The 23,156-nt window shown below is 40.1% G+C and overlaps 2 protein-coding genes across 3 annotated transcripts; one reads left to right on the top strand and one right to left on the bottom strand.

Moving 5' to 3' along the window:
• The first annotated feature begins 869 nt into the window (after window positions 1–869).
• LOC310943091 (collagen alpha-2(VI) chain-like) lies at window positions 870–12,841 on the top strand. 2 transcript variants are annotated; one of them, XM_083908605.1, is made up of 28 exons: window positions 870–1,009; window positions 2,540–2,702; window positions 4,570–5,177; window positions 5,262–5,282; window positions 5,375–5,440; window positions 5,525–5,578; window positions 5,661–5,705; window positions 5,804–5,830; window positions 5,926–5,952; window positions 6,066–6,110; window positions 6,216–6,269; window positions 6,408–6,470; window positions 7,073–7,135; window positions 7,228–7,281; window positions 7,379–7,414; window positions 7,505–7,567; window positions 8,167–8,229; window positions 8,470–8,532; window positions 8,626–8,688; window positions 8,764–8,814; window positions 8,897–8,995; window positions 9,704–9,766; window positions 9,855–9,890; window positions 9,979–10,024; window positions 10,144–10,296; window positions 11,010–11,465; window positions 11,541–11,579; window positions 11,668–12,841. In XM_083908605.1, exons 1-28 carry the CDS (start codon window positions 995–997, stop codon window positions 12,267–12,269), a joined length of 3,138 nt encoding a protein of 1,045 aa, XP_083764731.1. In that variant the 5' UTR covers window positions 870–994; the 3' UTR covers window positions 12,270–12,841. The 2 variants fall into 2 exon arrangements, with proteins under 2 accessions (XP_083764731.1, XP_083764730.1); XM_083908604.1 differs by having other exon boundaries at window positions 2,540–2,711.
• On the bottom strand, window positions 12,770–21,177 carry LOC310943092 (X-ray repair cross-complementing protein 5-like). Its single transcript, XM_083908606.1, has 21 exons — window positions 21,098–21,177; window positions 19,655–19,768; window positions 19,384–19,567; window positions 18,780–18,828; window positions 18,560–18,682; window positions 18,131–18,310; window positions 17,897–18,011; window positions 17,547–17,685; window positions 17,356–17,468; window positions 16,529–16,591; window positions 16,301–16,438; window positions 16,119–16,209; window positions 15,226–15,356; window positions 14,931–15,127; window positions 14,286–14,376; window positions 14,086–14,155; window positions 13,862–13,971; window positions 13,518–13,614; window positions 13,228–13,295; window positions 13,066–13,140; window positions 12,770–12,897 (listed from the first exon to the last, which is right to left on the bottom strand). Exons 1-21 carry the CDS (start codon window positions 21,110–21,112, stop codon window positions 12,883–12,885), a joined length of 2,178 nt encoding a protein of 725 aa, XP_083764732.1. The 5' UTR covers window positions 21,113–21,177; the 3' UTR covers window positions 12,770–12,882.
• Window positions 21,178–23,156: the final 1,979 nt, after the last annotated feature.

Here is a 23,156-nt window from a genome sequence, read left to right as displayed (position 1 = left end):
TGTAAAAAAATTAAGTTGAGAAAACTCAACATTTCAAGGCAACTTGCTGCAGTCAACTTTTGAGTTTACAGCCCAACACAAGATTGCGAGTTTTTTTTAAAAGTTCCATCAAGTAATATTATTTTGTTCGACAAACTTGTAAGTTAGAGTTGTGACAACTCAAAATTCAAAATGTTATTTTGTAATAAATTGTTTACATTATCTGAGCAAGATTAATTAGCCAAACTTGAGTTGGCACAACTCTAACCTACAAGTTTGTCTAACAAAACAATATTAGTTGATGGAACTTTTTTAAAAACTCGCAATTATTTGTTGGGCTGTAAACTCAAAAAATAATTGCATCAAGTTGCCTTGAAATTTTGAGTTTTCTCAACTTTTTTTCTTTTTCACAGTGTAGTTGGAGGCTGTAGTGTATACTGTACGTGTTGAAGTAAAGGAGTAAGGATTGTGTAGATTTTCTGGACAGTTGCTGCAGTTAAATTCCAACATGACATGTGTTCATGGTGCGCGGTGTGGAGACATAAACACACACAGAGAGTGAGTGTGAGGTGCGCACATCTCTCTCCATGTAAGGATGTGGAGCAGCGGGTGCACGTGCGCCGGTTTGGAGACAATGAGTCTGTCAAACTGTGGACACACACACACACACACACACACACACACACACACACACACACAGATGGACTCCCACACCCTGTTAGTATTTATGTCACTGCTGCGTTTTAACTCCATTTTTTTCCCAGAGCAGCTGCTTTCTCACCATAAACATCACTTTACTCTCCTCCCAATGAGAAGTTCCCGCGCGTGGACGCGCACGCAGCGCGCCATCGAGTCCGTTTGGGAATAAAAACGGGCGGCCCCTCATCATCCAGCTGCTGACCCACACTCACATCTGTGATACGGATACTTTAAGATGATTATCTGTTAGTTCACAGACTCTGGGAATTATACTTGAATTTCCTGACGGTCTGAAGTGGCAGTTTTGGACATTTACATGTTGTTTCCTGCGGTGAGTGCTCTTTATTCTGACTTTTATAAGATTTGAATCGATGCAGTTTAAAGTTTATGTGACTCACACACGTTACTGACTGTGAGATATCTCATGTTCTCTCGTCTGTTTCCCCCCTAAAGACTGTAAAACTGACGCGTAAATGAACAAAAGTTAAAGTATCCATAGTTCTGTGTGCGATAAACAAAAATAAAAGGTGTGAACTTGTATTAAAAAAGTCCTTGTTAAATGTTATATTGTTTCGTCACACAGTATTGATAAATATGTTTGTATATACTGCATATATACAGTTATATACTGTCCCATAGTATGATTAGAATATTGTTTTGTACATTTAAGGAAGAGCAAGAAATGTAAATATACAGTATATGCATGCACCGCATGAAAAACAAGAACTGTGCAACAGAAACTACAATAATGCAAAAACATTACAAACAGTAAAACACATATGTTAAAGTGAAATAAAAAGTACCTCCATATACAGTCAAAACTTCCGTAACTGTTATCTGTTACTTTCCAGCTGCAGGGGCGTTTAAGAGGCTTTGAGGGCCCCAGGCAAAGGGGGGCCAGGGGTCGCACATCAGTTCAAAGCAATTAAAGTTTATGGCTTTGGGTCTATGTTACAAGTTTTACAAACAAAGTGTCAGTGTGGGCTCTTGTACAAACTCATGTTCTCATGTTCTCTGATGTCATTGAGTGTTTTTTTTGTTTTTGTTTTTTGCAAGTGTTTCGTTAGTTTTCAAAGGATCCACCACTTATTGTCTTGCACAATGATAATAAAGGCGTTGGGGGGCCAATGAGTGTCTAGTCCGGTTCGAGAAGGGGTGGGACTAAAACAGTGGGTGGGCAAAATGATCTTAAATTATAACACAATATTCCATCATAATATCAAAGTAAATATATTAATTTCAAAGTAAAAGTGTTTGTTTTGATGTGAAACAATGTATACTTCACAACAAAACATATTTATGATGCAGAATAAATCTATTATTATATAAAAAAAAAACAGAAATAAATGAAAAAGTAAGTAAACAATAATGCAGATATCTGTAATTAAACTTAACGATATTAAGAGTGGGCCTCGTGTAATCGATTTGGGGGCTGCCACAGTTCGACACCTCTGCTCTAGTCTAGTTTCCACCAAACCAATCAGGTCTACTTTGGATGTTATTTTCTACACAAAAATATCATTCAGCCCCGCAATCTGTTATTTTTATTTATTGTGCTTTGATGTTCCTGACATGAAATACTTTGTCCGCCCCTTCAACCCAGGATTTAAGCTTCAGTGAGCAGGTGGTATCCAACAACCACCATTTTTATCTCGGCTACAATTCAAACCTTTTTTTTTTTTTTTTCTCCTCAGTGACATTGTTTAAAACAACGATAAACATTCCTAAACTCTGCGGAGACGCCTTCTGTGAAGACTCACTTGTTTGACAGCTATTTCCTGCATTTAAAGGGAGTTAAAAGTGTGCCTTCAGCATGTGTGTGGTATTGTAATACTGTACCCCTCTGCCTCGTCTTTTTTAGGGGTTGCGGGGGAAAATGGCGATGATTTCAGGGCTCATTTTTCTATGCATTCTCCAAGCTGCTATCCCTCAAGTCGTGGGCCCTCGTGGGCCCAGGCCAATACCTGGGAGAGGGGACAGTCCAGGACCGACTCCAGCACCTCAGCCCCCACTGAGACCCTCAGGTTGTGAGAGTGAGTTCCTCGATCCATTTTCCTGCACAAAGAAAGTGTGATTATAATATCATGTTTCAATATCAATTTAAATCTTTAACCTTTTAAGGTACGCACCAAGAAAAAAGCAAAAGCATTTTTTTTAAATGTATTATTTTTTTTACTTATGATAATAATAAGGTGAAATTAGACCCGAGAGCAGGGGTCACCAACCTTTTTGAGATGAGAGCTACCTGAAGGGTAAAGAATAATATGGAGGGCTACCACATTAACATTTTTTTGTTTGCTTACCATTTAAATGATTAATATTATGCATTCAACTGCATACACATTAATTCCAGTGCTTACTCCTAACAATTATCAGTTTTTATAAACAATATCAAAGATATTTTACTGAGCGATCATACGGATACATGCAATTGAGGTGAAGTGAAGTGAGCCCGCGGGCACCGTATTGGCTGCCTGCGGGCTACCAGGTGCCCGCGGGCACCACGTTGGTGACCCCTGCCCTAGAGTATTTCAGATACAGGCCTCTACCAAACGGTTGAGACGTCGGTTCATAATAAACCTGGTTTGCATAATTCATAAAGTACAACATTCACAAGACAAATTAAGTGTTAGTGAGTTCAGCTTGATGCATTTTTCAATGAGATATAGTGACTTAGTGTGGTCGACCAAATGGTTGAGTAGTACCATAAAGGGTTAAAGTACTCAGTGGTGGAAGAAATCGTAGAAACTCAGATCCTTTGCTTAAGCAGAAGTAAAATAACCACACTACAGAAATAAGTAAGAGTAAAAGTCTACAAGTCTAAGCAACAAACTGAACTAAATATTAAAATAAAAGTACTAATTATGCAACACTGTTCTTGTAGATGGTCGTGCACTCTGAGTCTGGTTCTGTCAGAGATTTCTTCTCTCCACTGTCACTAAGTGCTTTCTCCCTGTGTAAACTGTTGGGTCTCTTTATAGTAATTGTTAGGTCTTGACCTTGTAAACCATGTAAAGCGTCCTGAGGTAATTGTGTGATATTAATTATTAGTGACACATTGTTTAAAAGCTGGTTGAAGATGGAGCTTGTTTTTTTATTGCCTCATATCTGCAAATGCATCACAATATACAAACTGTTCATATGTTATAAATACACTTATAGTCCAAACATCATAGAATTTTTCAAGGATAAGAGGCAAATTCATGAAGGCTAGAACCAGGAAAAGTCTGAAGAACAACATTAAAATAGTCACTCATTACAATATTAGTCATGTCTGTGTTGTATTTATAACAAAACTAATCACACGTTTTGTATGGGTAGAAAATCTTAATTTATGATGTAAATAAAGCGATAGAATAGTAGAATAAAAGTTACAATAAAGAAATGCAGTGTAAGTATAAAGATTTTAGTCGTTAAGCACAAGTACCTCAAATGTACTTAAAATTGTTGTGCGTTAAGCCTTTCAGCTCCACATGACTCCCTGTGCTGCACACAGGAAGTGATATAGTTTATGTCAACATTCTACTAGTAAAGCAAGACGACTGGAGTATGATACTGAAAATACAAAGAGGGGGCCACAAAATGTTTCAGAAGTGAATTCTACTGCTCAAAAACCCAGTGGTTTAGCAGTTTGATAGGAGAAATGGCCCCCGCCCACTCTAACGCTGCTGATAGTATTGCTTGACGGAGCTTGTTTGAGCAGATGAAGGAAGCAGAACACAATTACATTTCTGTTTCTGTTCACAAAGGCCAAGCAGAGGCAGAATAATAAGGTTATGACTGCAGCTTTATGTATAAATGCACTTGTGTTCCATGACTGCATGTAAGATATATACATACTGTACAAAGTTAAGGTACTTGTGCTGAAATTTCTTCTCCCTCGTGCATCAGGGATTGTCAACTGTCCCATCAAGTTGTACTTCACCATCGACACCTCAGAGACCATCGCCTTACAGGAGTCACCGCCTGGTATTCTGGTGGAAAACATCAAAGAGTTCACCAAGATCTTTGCCCAGAAGCTGGCTGATGAGGAGTACAAGGGCCAGATCCAGATCAGCTGGTCCATAGGAGGCCTCCATTTCTCCCAGACGCAGATCGTCTTCAGCCAGTTCACTACCAGGGAGAACTTCATCAGGAACCTCGGCGGGATCACGTACCTAGGAAAGGGCACCTACATCGACTGCGCCCTGAAAAACATGACGCACCAAGTGACTCATCACTACTCGGGGAGCAGCGCGGTCCTTTTCTCTGTGGTCATCACCGACGGCCACGTGACAGGAAGTCCGTGCGGGGGGATCAAGACGATGGCAGAGAAGGCTCGCGAGGCAGGGATCAAGGTTTTCTCCGTGGCAGCATCCAGGAACATCGATGATGTCGGGATGAGAGAGATAGCCAGTTCTCCCGCTGAAGTTTACCGCGATGACTACATGGCTGTAGACATTGTTGACGGGCGACCAAAAATAAAGACAGACTCTATTGATCGCATCATAAAAGCCATGGTGATGTACTCCCTTTTTTTGTATTTATCTGTTTATATTTTGACTTTTAGGTCATTTTCACTCACTGATGTATTCTCTTTGCAGAAATATCAAGCATATCAACAGGTAGGAAAGATTATGGGTACACAAGCTTTTAAAAAAAAATCACCCTGTGGTTGTCATGTGTTGAATCTTATTTTTTCTTCTTTATCCTTTAGTGTTATGAACATAAGTGCTTTGAGACTCCTGGGATTCCTGGATCGACAGGGCTTAGAGGTTCAAAAGTGAGTAATAACACCGGAAATGGAAATGTACATTTATATTTAAGTATTGTTTTTTCAAATCTTAATATTTCTTGTCATTTACAGGGTGTTAAAGGAGACAGAGGTAAAGTTGGGCGAGGAGGTGAAAAGGGCCGACCGGTACGTAGACATTTTCTTTATCTGAACTTCACTCTGTTTTTATCATCACTTTAAAACTGAATGTATATTTTCCATATTTCAGGGTGATCCTGGTATTGAAGGTCCAATAGGACAACCTGGTCCAAAGGTTTGTTCTGGCTGAATTTTGCACTTTGTAGCGTTTTAAGACCTTTTTTTCAATAACAATACATGTAATAACAATACTTTATCTGTGCTCTTGTACAGGGAGACTTTGGTTCTCAAGGTGATAAGGTGAGAGCAAATTTGTATATATTCCTGTTGTGACATTCATCACTGAAATTGAAAGATGCTTTATTTGGATTAATGGGTCGGTTTTATCTCATCAGGGTGAATTGGGTTCAAGGGGAGCGATGGTAAGTGATTATTTACATTTTGTTATTATTTTACCTCCATGTTCCTTTGGTGTATACTACTACACTCAGTACTGTGAAACTGTGGGTCATTTTCCGTCTTCACTGACTCCCAGGGTGTGGCAGGAGTAGGTGGCAGGGATGGAACTGACGGCCAAAAGGTGAGTAAAATGTACCGCAGTATATAGACATACAGTATGATATGATGACATGATGCCACATATGTGATACGATGTGATATTATATGATATGTGTGAAATCTTCAGGGTAAAATTGGCCGAATTGGAGCTCCTGGCTGCAAAGGTGATCTGGGTGAAAAGGTGAGTTGTGTATTTTTCATGTTTGTCTCAATATGTTCTTGTACAAAGGTGATCAATTCTGCCATTGTTAAGATCATTACTCTTATCTTTATGAAAAGAAGAATACATACCACATAAGTGTTTTCTTGTGTCTCAAAGGGACCTGATGGATATCCCGGAGAAGTTGGTGACACTGGGTTACCTGGTGACGAAGGAGCAAAGGTACGTGTTTGATATCTTTTCCCCTGAAACAAGCAAACGGGAAACATTCAGTGAATGTTCATGGCTCAGGAAGTTGGTACATTGCAGATGTTGTTTATGTGGTTGTGTCAGTGTGTCAGTCCAACACTCAGGTCCAGACTAAAATATTTACAATAAAGCAAATAGATTCCCATGAGAATTAAGTGAAGACAGACCAGCATGGAGCTGTAGTTTTCCCACTGTGGTCAGAAAAGTAAAGATTTAGTGGGGAAATAAATATGTATGATCATTTTAAATGAATGATACCATATCGTAAAAAACCTTGAAGACTCGTTGTCATCCATTCTTCCCAGTGTTGAGTTGGCTGTTACAACTTGGCTATTAGAACAGCTGTTGGATCGAACAGCTGAGCAACATTTTGTGCCAGGAAAAGTGTTTTTCTGTAGCCTGTTTCAGGCTCTCTTGTGTGAGACCTCTGCACAGCGGACATTTTGATTTGCTTTAGCAGGAAAAGTGCAGGTGTTAGGGATCACATTGACTACAACTCTGTTCAGATCAAGTAAGTCATCTGCTGTTAAGTACAAATGCACCTCAGTAAATGTCTTTAAATTTGTCATCTATAGGGAGACATTGGCCTACCTGGGAAGTCTGGCCCCGTTGGAACTGCGGGTGATCTAGGACCAAAGGTGACCTTCAAATTGAATCACAACAGAAAACATTAATGTTTGATTTACTTTGAAAACAAAGAATCTCAGGCCTGATTTTTTTTTCTTGTTAGGGTGAAATAGGAAATCCTGGAATCCCAGGACCTCCAGGAAACAAGGGACCTTCAGTACGGACAACATTTTTATTCCTTATTTCATCATTATAAATAGTTCTGTCATATTGTAGTAAGTTGTTGCAAAACTGACTCTGAAACACTTTCACAGGGGTCTGAAGGCTTACTTGGACCTAAAGGCGAAGAGGTATAGCAAACACTTTAATACATTCATTTATTTACTGTATATACTGTATTTGCCATAGTTTGTTATAAGTTTGTCTGAAATGTGTTGAAGGGAAGGAGAGGAGACTCTGGAGCAAAGGGAGCACCAGGACCTGACGGACCAAAAGGAGAGCAGGTAAAGCTGTGTTTGTATATATACAGTATATGAACTATATTGACATACATGTATATTCATTTTATTTTACTTAAATAATATATATATATATATGCATATATATACATACATATATATATGTGTATATATATATATTATTTAAACATATATCATATTATATCATCTAAATCTAATAATTCAATATTTTATTTAAACATATATAATAGTATGTTATAAATGGATGCAAGTTGTTTGCACTGTTTTTTTTTCACAGTACAAAACTGGAGACTTTTATGTTAAATGAATGAAGTTATTGTAGTGTGTGTAGAACATGGAAAAAGGAGCTAGTGTCTGTGATTTTGCCGCCAACTAACAAAGCCATTAGAAACATTAAGCTGCATGAAACAACTCCAAGGAGACAAGGAGTGAAATCTCTCAGTTACTCCTTCAAACGGGAATCATTATTGTTATTAAGCCAGAAAAATGTGCCTCTGTGTAGCTCAAGGTTATTTCCAGACCAGATTCCCAGGAAACTTGCTCTGACATGTTGTGTTTTTGTTTGCATTAGTTGATGAATAATGGCGTAGTGCAAATCCTGACACATCCGTTTATTTTTCCAGGGAGACCGAGGTCCACTGGGAGGCAGAGGTCACCCAGGGGAAGAAGGATTTAAGGGAGCAAAGGTGAGGGGATCGTCAAGTGGGTGGACTTAAAGATGAGTCAGCAGCTTCCAGTACAAATGTGTCCATGCACTTCATTCTGAGCACACTTTGTTATCATTAAAACACATTTTCCAGAGAAACTGTAATGCAAAAAACATCTATCCAGTACCATGCATTGCCAAATTCACAAGAATAAGTAAGTCTATGCGGACTGGAGTGAAGGTGATGTCAGCAATGTTTATTTCTGACTCTCTTTTCTAGGGAGACCAAGGACTACCAGGGCCGAGGGCTCACCCTGGAGGACCAGGGCCTGTCGGTGCAAATGTACGTTATTCTTTATCAACTTTACTGGAGCTAGTGTTCTAAAATGATGTGTCACAAAATATCTGCAGACACCACTTCTTTCTGTGGTTGCAGGGCACCAGGGGAAGCTCAGGAGATCCTGGACCAAGGGGGGACTCTGGATCCCAGGGACCAAAGGTAGGCAAATAGTTCGTTGTTTAAGATGATCAAATTCTGCAAAGAAATTGCAATGTTTTTTTTTTCTCTCTAAAGGGAGACCAGGGAAGAGAAGGATTCAGCTATCCTGGATCGAGAGGACCCACTGTAACGTTTTTTCTGTTTTACCTCCTGATATTTCTGCGTTTCTGCTTTCAATGTCTTCACCGGAGTCTTACCTCATCCGCAGGGAGAGAGAGGTGAACCAGGCAGCAGAGGACCGAGAGGGGGCAGAGGTGAATGTGGCCCTAAAGGAGAATCTGGAGACAAAGGACAACTAGGAGAAGCTGTAAGAAAGAAAATGCAAAACTTTGATGTCCATGCCGCTAAACGGTTAATTTTGTAAGCTCAAACAGAATGCATCACTCCAACAACAACAATGTGGGCGGTTCTCAGGCAGGAAGTCACACTCACTACAATCTCCTATCTTTTCAGAATCAGTCATCAGTCGGGGTCGTTCCAAAAAAAGATATTAATGAGTAGTTTTGTCTTAGAAACAAGGGCCTCGTCTTTTACTTTGGAGAGAAATGTTCCTGTTGAGCTTTTAGGTCCTGTATCAGCGACAATTGAAGAAAACATAAGGGCGAAAACATGCTCGACTACACAGACTACACATTTATAACAGTCTCTGTAATCTGTGAAGTTATACAATACTAGATTTAGCGGGTGCGGGGTCATATTTGGCAGACTATACCTCACCCATACTTTTTACCTGTTGAAATACACCTAAAGGACCAATATAACACCAAAAATGTACATTTCCACTTGCCAAAATGGGATTGCAGCTCCAACCTTGTAACATAAAGGGTGTTTTTCTGGCTGCTCAAAATATCCTGATTTCATTCAATATTTGGCAGATTATATCTCACCCTCATGTAATGTGTGACCCAGGAGGATAGTAGATGTACAGTATGTAGTGCAAAAAAAACAAAAAATAATAAAGAAATGTAGTGTTGTGCAGAAAAATGAGTAACAGTGTAGAATGCTTATACTTTAGGGACAACCAGGCGAGCAAGGTGAGCCAGGAGAACGAGGACAAAGAGGAGAACCTGGAACTGATGTAAGCAACAGCACACTCACTCAAATCATTATTTTTTCATTCGTATTGTGAGATTCAACTGCATTGCCATGTTCCTGTGTGAGTGCAGGGGGATCCGGGGCCTGCGGGTGATCCTGGGCTTACTGTGAGTAAACATGAACAGTTCTGTTTATACTACATCATGTAAACTATCATGGTCTCGTCGCGCCTAACTTGCATACATGTCGTTGCAGGACTGTGATGTCATGACTTACATTAGGGAGACGTGTGGCTGTTGTGGTAGGCAAAACACCGTCACCATGACACAGAGACACGCTGCGGTCGATGCATCAAACACAAGTTCCTTATCAGTGTTTTTTTTTCATCGAGATGAATCCTTTTTCATGTCTCTGTCTCAGACTGCGAGAAACGCTGTGGAGCTCTGGACGTCGTGTTTGTAATCGATAGCTCGGAGAGCGTCGGGCTGACAAACTTCACCCTGGAAAAGAACTTTGTTATCAACACCATCAACAGGCTGGGCTCCATGGCCAGCGACCCCGCTTCACCAACCGGTACAGCCGAGCAAAAACACAGCGCAGACATCCCCCGTAAATCCTTCTGCAGATGTGGTATCAAATGACCAGCGAAGGTTGCCATAATAGATTAACTGTTTCCAAAGACTGAATCATTTAATCCACCAATGAATAAAGAGTAAACTATTTGGAGAGGCCCCCACGTTAGCTCACTGCTTTTCATAAACACTGACTGAGAAAGAAGAAAGTACAGAGCGTGTGTGTCATCTTTGAGCTTTGTGCTGGAATTTAAGTGTAAATACTAATGCATCTTCAGTGATTTTTCATTCATTTTTAACCAAACATTTAACATTCTTCCATGCCATTTTTTGACAACAGTCGACCTTATTACTCTATATTGATGTATGTAGATTGTAAGAAATGAAGGACTCTGACTTTCCCAAGTGCATCAGGAAACTACTGTGGCTTTTACTTACCAGAAAGGACCTTGTTCTTTTTGTTTGTCCATTCAGGCTACAGTAGAAACATGGCGACCTAACCATAACCCTAGAGCAAGGCCCAGTGCCTAAAGCCTAAAAGGCTTATTCTAAGGCTACGAAAGCCAAATACTTTTTATTTTAAAGCATTTAACACTTGACCAAACATACTTAATAGTAGTATATTACATTTCTGCCAATAACTCCTGTTACATGTTGCACACTGGACCTTTTCAACCCATTCATGCACATCACGCATTGCATTTGCTCTTCCAGGCACAAGAGTCGGAGTCGTACAGTTCAGTCACAACGGGACCTTTGAGGCCATTCGCCTCGATGACCCCAACATAAACTCCATGTCCACGTTTAAAATGGCGGTGAAGAATCTACAGTGGATCGCCGGGGGCACCTTCACGCCATCAGCTCTCAAGTTTGCCTACGACACCCTCATCAGGGACAGCAAGAGAGCCCGGGCCAAAGTTTCCGTGGTGGTGATCACAGACGGTCGTTTTGACCCGCGAGACGACGAGGATCTGCTGAAGTACCTTTGCGACGACGACAACGTGGTGGTGAACGCCATCGGAGTTGGCGATATGTTTAAGAAGACGCAGGATGACGAGATCCTGGGGTCGATAGCGTGCGACAAGAAGGAACGTGTCACTGCGATGAAGAGCTACATTGATTTGGTGGCTGAGGACTTCATAGAAACAATGGAGACTGTGCTCTGTCCAGGTAAGCCTGTACCAGGGTTTAAAATATTCATCCTGACAGTTGTCTAACTGATGTCTTTTTGGTTTCATCTTCCAGATCCAGTCATTGTGTGCCCTGATTTGCCCTGCAAAAGTGGTAGGTGTCAGTCATACCTAGAGTCTTCTTGCATGTTCAGAGATTAAAAGTGTTGCAGCTCAGTGAGTTTCCCTCTCTCGTCTCCTAGAACCCGACGTAGCTCTTTGCGCTAATCGGCCTGTGGATTTGGTGTTCTTACTTGACGGCTCAGAGCGCCTTGGGAATGACAACTTCCGCCGTGTTCGTGAATTCGTGCAGAAAGTGGCAGACGAACTTGGACTCGCCCGCAACAAGAACGATCGCATGCGGGCTCGTTTAGCGCTAATGGAATTCGGCAAGGAGAACGAGAACCACTTAGCCTTCCCTCTCACACATGACCCCGCCATCATCTCTGACGGGATTGCCCGCATGCATTATATGGATTCTTCCTCGAGCGTGGGGCCTGCCATCATTCACGCCATTGACAACGTACTGGGTAGAGGAAACGATCGCCTGACGAGACGCAATGCAGAGATTTCCTTTGTTTTCATCACAGACGGCATCACTGACAGCATTAACCTGGAGGAGGCGATTAGTGCAATGCGAGGGGCACAAGTCGTCTCTACCGTGTTAGCCACAGGAAGTGACGTTGACCAAGAAGTCCTCATGAAGCTGGCTATGGGCGACCGGCACGCCATCTTTAAAGGGAAAGAGTTCTCTGATCTTTCCCAGTCCGGTTTGTTTGACCACTTCATGCAGTGGGTATGTTAAAGTGAGACCATGTGGACATGAATATCATGATGGTGCTACTGCTGATAATCTAGCATTTTTAATGGAATTCCACCGTGCACTGTACAGTTTTTCAAACGTCACTCTAACTGTATCCGTCCTCAGCATTTTGTTATACAAATACATAGCACAAGTTGAAGTTTTTCAACAGTTAACAGTTAAGCTTTACTGATCAACGATAATAAACTTGCAGTTTGTAGGATGCTGGAGTGCTGTTTTCTATTAAGTAAAAGGTTTCTAGTGCAGTTAAATGTCAACATTGCAAAGACTGACTGTATCCATGACTGCGTATTACAATGGAATTATATAATTCTTAAAATGTACATATGAGACTGACATTTCTCAAAAACAAAGGCCTAAACATTCTTGTATACATTCGACATGAAGAATTTTAACACAGAAGTAATGTAAATTTCATTAAGTCGAAAAACCCACTGTACTGCAGACTCAATATCACCAGTTTAAAAAGACATCACCAAGTGGGAGGCAAAACAATGGACGGCTGTAGTGGTTTTGGTCTGGTTGGGCTGAAAGAGTGCATTCTTCTCATTTCTCTCTGCATGTCCACTTGCAGACTCTCCCATAGCCTCCCCTGTTACATCATGTCCAGCTGCACAGGAAGAGAGGGAAAAAGTTAAGATCAGGGAGTTTATATCAGAAGTCTCCACAGACCCCAGCTTATTATGAGACACAGACGTACAGTATACTGAAACATTTACAGGAAATGGCTTTTACATGGGTGAGGAACACATGATTCAAAAATTAAAACTCTACTAACCAAGTCATCAACATCTCCTGTATCTTCAGCTGGAGGTGCAGCGGTCTCCTCTTTCTTCTCCTCGGCAACCAGAAACTAAGAAAGTATGATTCAGTCAGGAACAGATTACAAATATTCACTCACTCATTCCTAAGCGGTTAATGTAGGTTTTTTTTAGGTCACCTGATTAGCCTCGTTTTTGGACACAGTGCTTCCCTCGACCTCATCCTTGCTGATCAGACTGATCGTATCTGTTCAACAACAAGAATTACATCCAGTGAGAACTACTTCAGGACACTTGTAATTCAGGCGACAAGGCATTTTAAACATTACTCAGCTCCCATTTTTGTGGTAATCACATTTTTTTGCACAAAGCTACGCAAACATTTCATCTCATCCCAAGGGAGGAACGATTTGTGAGAAAATGAGTACAATCCTGCCGCACCAAGTGAAGAAATCTTATCATACTGAACCTTGTACAAGCAGGTCCCAGAAGACCTCTAACCCTCTGCTTGGGATGCTCCTTTTCAAGGATTGGAGGTAGCTGTTGTACAGGTCAGCATTCCCTAGCTGAATTGCAAGAGAGATGCAAGAATCAAAATCTATTTATACGTCTCCTAAAGACTCACATCTACATGCAGACAGACACATAAACTCTATCACACAAGAACTGGCCTCAATTCCAGTCTTATCATAAGCTTCTCGGGTTGACGCTCAGTGCACATCTTAATATTGTTTCAAAACACACTCCAACATCAGAAACCCCCACATCGCCCCATTCATTTTCCCAAATGCAAGATAGTGAATGTTTATTTACCGTAACCGACTGCTCTCTGAAAGCCTGGATACAGGTGATGCTCTTCATGTAGTACTGTGTGTTCTTGTTGCTAAGCAACTGCTCTATCCTGTGAGTCAGTTGCTGACAGACTGTGAAGGACACAGAGGCCACCACAACCCAACAAAGAGAAACACATTAGCAAGAACTGAACATGAGTCATGGCAGTCAACTAGCCACACACAACAGGCAAAACTGGACCTCACCTTCTCCAAATGGAAGAGTCTTCAACTTGATGAGAGTGCAGAAGTCTCGGGCTGGATTGACGCTTCCCACCTGGTTAAGTGTTTAATTCAAGTCAGTACTTCAGTGAAATGGAAATTTTTATAGTAGCATGCCAGTTCAAACAAATGGCAAAGTACTTCTTTGGTTTTGATACTATGTGATTCTCGCCCCCGATTCTTACCGAAGTCACAGAGCCTTCAGCAATGTTGGCCAGATTATATTCCTCTTCTTCATCGTCTACTTTGGCCTTCTTACTATCTGGCTCCTCAGAGCTGTAAATCATAAAAAGGTCAGTGAGATATTATTTTCGTTATTAGTAAAATCTCAAACCACAATCAACAAGCCTTCTCTGGAAGATTTTGATTTTCTTGCAGATCTGGTACTATCAGCCATCCCGAGATATCCGATTACAGTGCTATCTACATGACTGAATGCACTTAATCTAATAAGTGGTCAGATAAAAACAGATCCCACCCTGAGGAGGTTTGGGGAAGCATTCCTGAGCATGCAATGGTCCTTTGCCAATGGTTAAAAATATTATTTTAAGCTTTGATTGACGTCACTTGTGCACAAACACCTACTCACACAGACACCCATGCATACATTGACAACAGACACATCTGTACACTCAGGCTTGTTAAAAACACAGAAACAATGTCTGTGTATTTGAACACAGTGTGATCAGATCACATGTGGTCATAGGAGATCCAAGTGTTAACAGTCACACTTGACCCCGTCCCACTGTGATTAAATCAATCAGGACAGATGTTAATACCAGTTCTGAATGGGGCCTTAGAAACGCAGCACCATGGCGAATCAAACTTACTCTTTGCCAAAAATCTGAGCACTCGTCTTTGGCTTCTTTTTTTTCTCCACTTCTGTAAGAGGAAACTTCCTCTTTATCTCCTCTAGTGGAGCTTGGCAACGTTTAGTAATGACCTCAGGGGGCTGGAGAGCTGCCTTCAGCCACGGCTCCATGGGGGGAAGCGGGGTGTCGGGGCTCAATGCTCGATGATGCAGACACTTGATGCAAATGTTTGGAAAAGGAAGTGAGATAGACTGGTGACTGGTTTGAACTCAACAACTTTTGGGTCTGAAACACTAACACTGTGCAGCTTTACCTGGTAGTGCCTCTGGAAATGAGGGTTGGGAATGTGGTGGACCTTTAACATGTCTTTACTTTCTCCATTTTCATCTTCCTCCACTAGCATCATGGAGTCAATGAGAGAGTCCACAGCAGACAGCTGAGAGTCTAAAAAAAAAACATGCCAGTCAACAGTCCATGTCCCACTGTAGAAATAATCATCTACATTCAGATTTGCACCACAAGTGAGCAATGGTCATCTGTTATTAAGGTTTTGAAGTACCTAATATTTCGTTTTTATTGACATTTATACTAGTGTCTTATCTAGTAACAGTACAAATACAATTAGAATCAATACTTTCCAGAGGGAATGCACTTTTTAATTCAGTTATGTAACAGCTTATGATAATTTGCTGATGATTATGTACTTATATATAATATTCAGGTGAGTCAGTCTTTTAAACCCCACACTGAATATGAAAAAAATCAAACACTATCAATAATGTACATTTAGATAAGACTTTGCATCCATGAATCATACTTGGAACTTAAACTTAAGTTGAAAAATCTCATTGACTTGTGCAGTTCTGAATCTATTCTCGATGTTTGCTATTGAAGCAAGGTAGACATGCTGATGTATGCCATCCACAGGCATGCGTCAGCATGAAGTGCAGTAATGTTATCATTCTGAAGCAGCTTTTACTTTCTGCGCCTGTAGGAGGCAACAAAGGTTACGTTTACATAAGCAGGTCGTGACAGCCGCTGTCTGATGCTGGAAAAAAAATCCCAATTGCAAAAAACTGCTACTGTTTATGAGTGAAGTACCATTTGGGGTGCTTCATATTGAGAAAGAGAGAGATCTTTTGAAGCACTATGATTATTACTAATGTAACACATTTGAATAGACAGGACACACACAAAAAAAAGTACCTGATGGAGTGAACTTTTTGTTGTTTTCGAGAGAAGGAAATGTATATTGTCTGAGGTCTTCTGAGAAGGGCAGCTGGATGAACAACAGGCACTGTGGAGGGTGACAGACGGACCATTACCTCTATGCCATTTGAAACAGTAAACAGTGAGTAAACAGCACAGTTTGGAGTCGATAATCTCACCTCGTAGTTCTGCTTGATACAAGGAAAAGCTGCTCCTACTTGAGGGTTGCTGCGCCGGTCATAGGCATAACGCACGATGGCCACCATTTGGAGTTCGTCCAGTGCGTGAATGAGGGCCGACAGTGCCACACCAGCATGCTGCATGGACAATGTAGAGGTAGACATGAATGACATTATCAACGTGAACTCACTAGCACTGTACAGATATGCAGTTCTCTCCGGTCTCACCTCATCCTCCTTGGGAGCAAACATCTTGATGACCCGATTTCCCATGAGCTGATGACGTTGTACCTTCATGCAGACAATAACATTTCAATTGTAAAGTTTAGGTTTAAATTAGGATTTACCTATTACAGGTCCCATATTATACCCTATTTCTACAAGTTAACTTAGTTCCCTGGTGTCCTAATGAACATGTCTGTGACATGCTTTGGTCAAAATAACATAAAGATGAAGCACCACAGCAATTCAATCACCCTGCCAAAACAGCCCTGTTCAGAATGCTCTGTTTAGTAGTATCTCTTTAAAAAAAACTTAAGGGACGGGAAATGACATCAGTCACAGAGGCTACTGGGAGCTCACAGCAGTTAGCATTTGGAAAAGTGATCATTTGCAGGCTCTAGCAGGCACATTGCCATCATATATAACATGTATCCACTGGACAGATAAATCCTCTGAGGCTGGAAGTTTGTGTAGAACTCTGTGCTGCACTGTGGAGCCAAGAATATAACTTTTTGTGGACTTCCTTTCAGAAGCCGTTGCCCTCGCCAGCACTCTTGCATGTTTTTACGGACAAAGCCGAGCTCCGCGAGACAACTATTAACCAGGAATTTAGCGCATTGTGACGACCCAAGGAGTACGGAAGTCAACATTTTGTGTTTTATCTCTTGTACTTAGACTGAGGAGGACCACACGTTGGCGCCTGGTAGGGCCTCCAGAGTCCCAAATATAAGGATTCAAATGATTAAAAAGTTGATTTTGCATAATAAGGGACCTTTAAGCTATTTTTTAGAGGCCATGTTTAATCACATTGTTACAGAAAAAAAAGTGAATACCATTTTCTGTTTGGCAAAGCCGAGCACAGCGACGCACTTCCCATCGTGTTTATACTTCATCTGCTCTTGATCCACTTTGGAGAAGGGAACAATGTCACTTCCATAACGAAAACCTACAAACCAAAAAGTGAATGTGAACGATGAACGAATCGATCGCAGTGCATAATTGTACCTCGTGAGCGTCCCCTGACCTTGAATGATGTCATCCTTTGGCACCTCGGTCTCATTGTCGTCGTCCAGACAATACACAGTCTCCCTCTTCACGTCGTCTTTCTGGTTGGTTTGAGCATCAACTGTGATCCATGACTTATTCAGCGTCTCTTGTGTGACCTGTCCAATATGATAGGTAGTATTAGGTAGGTAGATGGTATTAGTGGATGAGAAAACCTGTGTGCTCCACTGTTTATTAGTGCTGCATCATTTGTAGTGATGGAGTCGCCTTTTAGCCACAAGGGGTCAAATTTTTTACCAGATCTAAATATGTAATTAAATAACAAATATGTTAAATAAAGTCATCTACTATAATTAAAAATCAACTTACTGCTTTGTATCCTACAATACGGATGGCCAGAGAGCTGCCAATTGTAAGTTGGCAGGGCCAGGCCATGGGTCTCCTCTCGATACGCTTGAACATGTGCAGCTGTTCAAGAGCGTTCCTACAGTGAGAGTGAAGCACACAGAAATCCACATCACACGGCATCTTCCAAAAAAAGTATCATCCACATTTATATGCAGAAAAAATGATGCAACAAAAGGCAAAACAGAGCGTTCTGACCTGTATGTATAAATTTCATCCAGTCCGTCCTCCTCATCCAGACTTAACATGATGTGTTTCACCATATCCATGCTCTCCTTCTGTTCCTGTGACAGACCTTTCCCTGAGCCTGGGTGACTAGGGGCTCCGTTATCTCCATCCCCTCCACCCTGCTCATCGGCTTTCACAGGGAAAGGCAAACTGGCAATGCAAAAGATCACAGTTTAAGTCAGTTTAAGAAATTCTATAATCATCAAAAATAGCGATTATATGCCAGGAACATAGCCTATAGAAAATTAAAGCACTTTTTATCCAGTGACTTAGATATTTGAAGATATGAAGGATAAAACTTAATGTGTGCACTACATTTGTGCCTTAAATACCATGATTTAAAGTATCATAAACATAAAGTAACACATGTTAGTTTTAGAATTCCACACTCATCCTTACAAGAACTGTAAAGTGATGCCAGCTTGTTTCAGGTTTGCAGTAATAACATCCACTTGGTCTGCACTCGACTGGGTGTTGAGGTCAGTCAGGAGGACAATGTTGAGACGACCGTACTTCTTCCCACTGGAAAAAACAACAACAGTCACAATACTGAGTAAAAGACAACCAGTAATTCATTCAGTGCAATTGATTTTGTGATGAGATACAAACAGCTTCTTACTGTGTTTCTGTCTCAAGGAGATCCATGCAGACGACAAGAGCATCCAGCCCTGATGAGATGAACAGTTAAGGGACATCTAGCTAGACACAAAAGCTCTATGGGATACCCATTTGTGATTTTGTCCCACCAAATATGTATGTTGTGTTATCTTACTGATAAGGCCATGGAATAAATACAAAGTGGAATTTCCAATCAAAATGTTTACCAGTAAATATCCATAAGTACCCATTCTCAAGGAGATTATGTCCGATAAGATGGAGAGCACAACACAGATTGAAGCCTCCATCATACTAAACGTTAAAATGTATCATCATGGTATTGTTAAATTATTAATGAATTAAAAACTCCCTAATGGACAAACCTGCATAACTGGAAAGTCTGTTTGGCTTATCCAGTATATTAAACAAGGGACATATGCATATTGATGTCACAAGAAATGTGAGTACAAAGAGGGAAAAACACCAACCAATCACCAAAGACTTGTTATCTGTAATACCTGTATATTAACAAATTATTACACTACACAACATAAAGGTACCATATTTAGAGGTAGAAATTGGATGATATATAATGAAATTAACAAACTGATAAATTCAATGGATACAATCTGCCTGTTGACTCTGTGGATGAATTTGATTTTCTATTTCCTCCAACAAATCAAAATCAGCCAACATGAGGCGGCGATGGATGGTGATGTTCTGGTACTGGCCGTCCCTGGAGAGAGGGTTTTTAGTGGAATCCGTGCCAAACAGAACAAGAGCCAGTTCTTCCTTAGTCTCAGCAAAAACCTGTTAGACAGAAAAAAACATGCTAAGGACTTGTGTCCAGCATGTATGATTACTGACCTTTCTTTGTGTTCATTTTTGTGAACGTACCTGACGTTGGACATACTTCTGGATAACTTTTTTCGCGAGTTCAAAGGGCGGCTCTTCACCCGGAGCAGAGTTGGACATGGAGAAGCCCACATCCATGCACAGCACCAGCGCAGACTACAAATAATAAATTGACACAACACAGGTTTTATCCTCATGCATTTTGCGTGGTTCAGCACATTAGAGGTTACAAAGACAAGAAAGCCATTTAAGGTTCATTTTATGGTTATACGTTTTAGCTCCAATACCAATTTTCACCACTGGTCACAGGACTTTCCTATTTTAATTGGAGTTAACTCCACTGTACATTAGATTTTAGAGCTTCTTATATGTTACATAAATATTTATATTAAAAAAACTGTCTGTTCAACACCTTGCAAAATCAGTTTGTCTAGCGTAGAAGATGAATGGATGGACCGTTTGTGTACAATACTAATTTAGGTTGATTCTAATATTCGTGTTATCTGGAACTTAATTCAACATCTCTAAAAAAGGACAATGTAGATATCTTCAATTGAGGATCATTTTGAATTTACAATATGACCAGTCATGATGAAATTGCAGATAATCTGAATCTGTAATAGGGCATATTATACAGTCATCTATGGCGCTATCTACTGGAGGGGCATCAGATGACCACAAAAAAAATACACGGTGCCTGACTTTTCAAATGAGATATAATAATAGTTAATACAATCACAAATAAAAAGAGAGAGTGAAATATGTACATGTTTTGTTAATTTCACCACTATCTATAGTTATTATTTGTATTACTATTTATTACTATGCTACTAGTATTTACTTTCGTTTTAGCAACTGTCACTGTTGAGTACCATACTGTACAGCGTGTGTGTAGTATTATTCGTTTATTAATGTGTTATTGTCTTACATTCTTGTACATAGTTTAACTAACGTGTTCATGGAAAACTAGCTTTAAATGACGGTGGACGGTGGAGACGACAGGTGATAAACAAATCCTCATCTCGTCTCGGGCATAAAAAATACATAGAGCCGACCATGCTAGCAAGAATGACAAGGTATTGGTATTAGTGAATATCCGTTTATCGATTTTAAATGTTAGAACGGCTTAAATTATGACGTATGCAGATTCAGATATGAATTTATTGATGGTCCCTAAGAGAAAGCACCGTGATTTGGAGCGCGTACCTAGGTTCTGGAGTGAATATCTCTCTTACATTATCGTTTGTTTTGAAATTAAACACAGTTTAGTGTGTGAACATTCAACACGATGAGAGACTGAGTGCGTTTGATTCTAAAGTCTAAACCTCAGGTGTGAACATGTCTCAACATGCCACTGACTCGTCTGAAACTCAAAGCACAAGCGAAACCGCCAAATAAACCCAAACAAACAAGAATATTACCATACAACACTGCCTAACGTGCTAACTTCGTGTATTTATTGGGAAATGTAAACAGCAAACTTACTTTGTTCGATGCCATTATCAGTTTCCCTCTAATACAAGCTCCGTGTGTCACTCTATTATGGCTCCGATGTGAAACTGTGAAGGGCGCGGATAATTGTTCCGCAAGTTGTCTCTCAACAAATTTTACGCTACGTCGTTCAGAAGAACGTTATATTTTCGCGTCAAAATAGTTCTGTATATGCGGACAGGTGTCAGGCTGTCACAACTTTAACATTTGCTTCACCGCAACAGCCCAGCTTTTTTGTGACGTGTTAAAAGAGATGCCAACATTGACGTAGGTCCAACGCCCCCCAGCGTTTCATGTGGCACTGTGCACAGAGGAAAGTCTGGATTTGTCAAGTAATTTCAAGTGAAAACGTGATTATTGATTAAAAACCAGTGGATGAAAAAGGAAATAATAATAATAATAATAATAATGAATACCTGAAACTACACAAACACATGTAAAATAACAATAATAATATAGACTATACTTTAATATACTGACCCAACAGAAGTAGACTGCACACTCCCCAAAAAATGTTACACATTTATTTATTATTATTATTTTTTTAATTCAATTCTAAATCACTCGGTTAAAAAAAAACAATAAATAAATAATAAAGTGATGACTTGGACCAGTTGTCACTAGTCTTTAATTTGTGACTTTAGTTTAACAGAGTGATATGGGACAGAATAAAGTAGTAAGATATACATACTGTATACACTGAGCAGTGCTCGTCTCTTGGATTCTGTATTTTTCCACACTGCTGAGCTTGCACTGACGCATATGGATTTTCTTCAGGAGCCATTCCAGGATGTCAATTATAAGATCTCAAAGTCGACATCACTTAACATTTCTGCGTGTGTGCACCAGTATGTGCTGACCTGAGACCTGCTGCAGGACGCTCTTTTACACCGTGACATAAGACGTTGCGTTCATAGATTTAGAAATGAGCACATTATTGCAATGTAATTGTTCAACACTTTATTATCATTGGTGTGATTCCATACTCTGCACCATGTGGATTCACGACATGCAATGTGGTAGACAAACCACAACCACTGATTCATTTTTTTTTTTTTACCTATAAATAAGGAAAAGTACATTTTTTACCCCACCAGGTCAAACCATAAACATCCACATCAACATATTTAAATCATCTTATCAATTTGCTGTGTTTACCAGTCAGTCCATAATAGCTGTCTGTAACAGCGCCAGGGTATAAAACTACTTGCTAAAAGAATTTTCCGAAACTAGACTTAAATATTTAAAATAAATTAAAGCAACATTTAAAATATCAAAAAAGTCTAACAGGAACTTTCATGTAGAAAAAGTCAGAAAACTTCAGTTGACCTGTGTGATCCAAAATTGTGAAGACAACACAAATAGTTTAAATTCACAAACACGTGTTTTGATTTGATGACTTTGAGAAAAGATAAACTCAGGAAAGAAGTGTTTGTCTTGTCAGATTGTGCCGACTGTGGCTTCCTCCATCCGTCCCAGTCTCTGTGCCTTAAGCACTCTTTTTGTCAATTTTAAGTTCTCCATCAAGCACAGAGCACATAGCACCGGAGACATGGCAGTTTATTTTATATTTAGAATTAGCCTAAAGGCCCAGAAACCAACAAGTACTCACATGTTAGAATACTTCCTGGTCCCTGTTTCAGATGGAACACAAACTTAAGGATGTAAACATGTTTTGAGAGGAAGTATTCTATATATTTTCTTAATGTGAACAAACATCTGAGAAGACAAAATCCCCTAAAAAGACAAAAAAAAAGATTGATACTAACAATCAAGACTAATATATAGTTCAATCCTCTGACATGTTCTTTCACGTCATACAGTTACAGCTCTGTTTCTGAAAAAAGAAGAAAATCACTAAAGTGCGAAATATACATTATTATGAAACTGAGCTCTGAGAAACATGTCATGATAATGTATGTATCGAGCTATGAAGGGAAGAACTGCACCAACGTTTAATACCCATTAAGAAAGTTTTACACCTTCAGTCTCCTGTGACTCCTCAGATTCACTATTCAGCCATAAGTTTACGAACAATCACAATAACTTTGCA

The sequence above is a fragment of the Microchirus variegatus genome (genome assembly GCF_963457635.1).
Source record: "Microchirus variegatus genome assembly, chromosome: 22".
NCBI classification, from domain to species: Eukaryota; Metazoa; Chordata; class Actinopteri; order Pleuronectiformes; family Soleidae; genus Microchirus; species Microchirus variegatus.
This window is presented reverse-complemented; position numbering and strand designations above follow the sequence as displayed.

Coding starts and splice junctions, on each gene's coding strand:
- LOC310943092 (XM_083908606.1), bottom strand. Junction 18,829..19,383: donor ACAGAGTCAACAGGCAGATT/GTATCCATTGAA, acceptor TCATCTCATCAG/GGCTGGATGCTCTTGTCGTC. Junction 18,012..18,130: donor GATGAAATTTATACATACAG/GTCAGAACGCTC, acceptor CTCTCACTGTAG/GAACGCTCTTGAACAGCTGC.
- LOC310943091 (XM_083908604.1), top strand. Junction 5,831..5,925: donor TTGGTTCTCAAGGTGATAAG/GTGAGAGCAAAT, acceptor TTATCTCATCAG/GGTGAATTGGGTTCAAGGGG. Junction 8,815..8,896: donor CTGGATCGAGAGGACCCACT/GTAACGTTTTTT, acceptor CCTCATCCGCAG/GGAGAGAGAGGTGAACCAGG.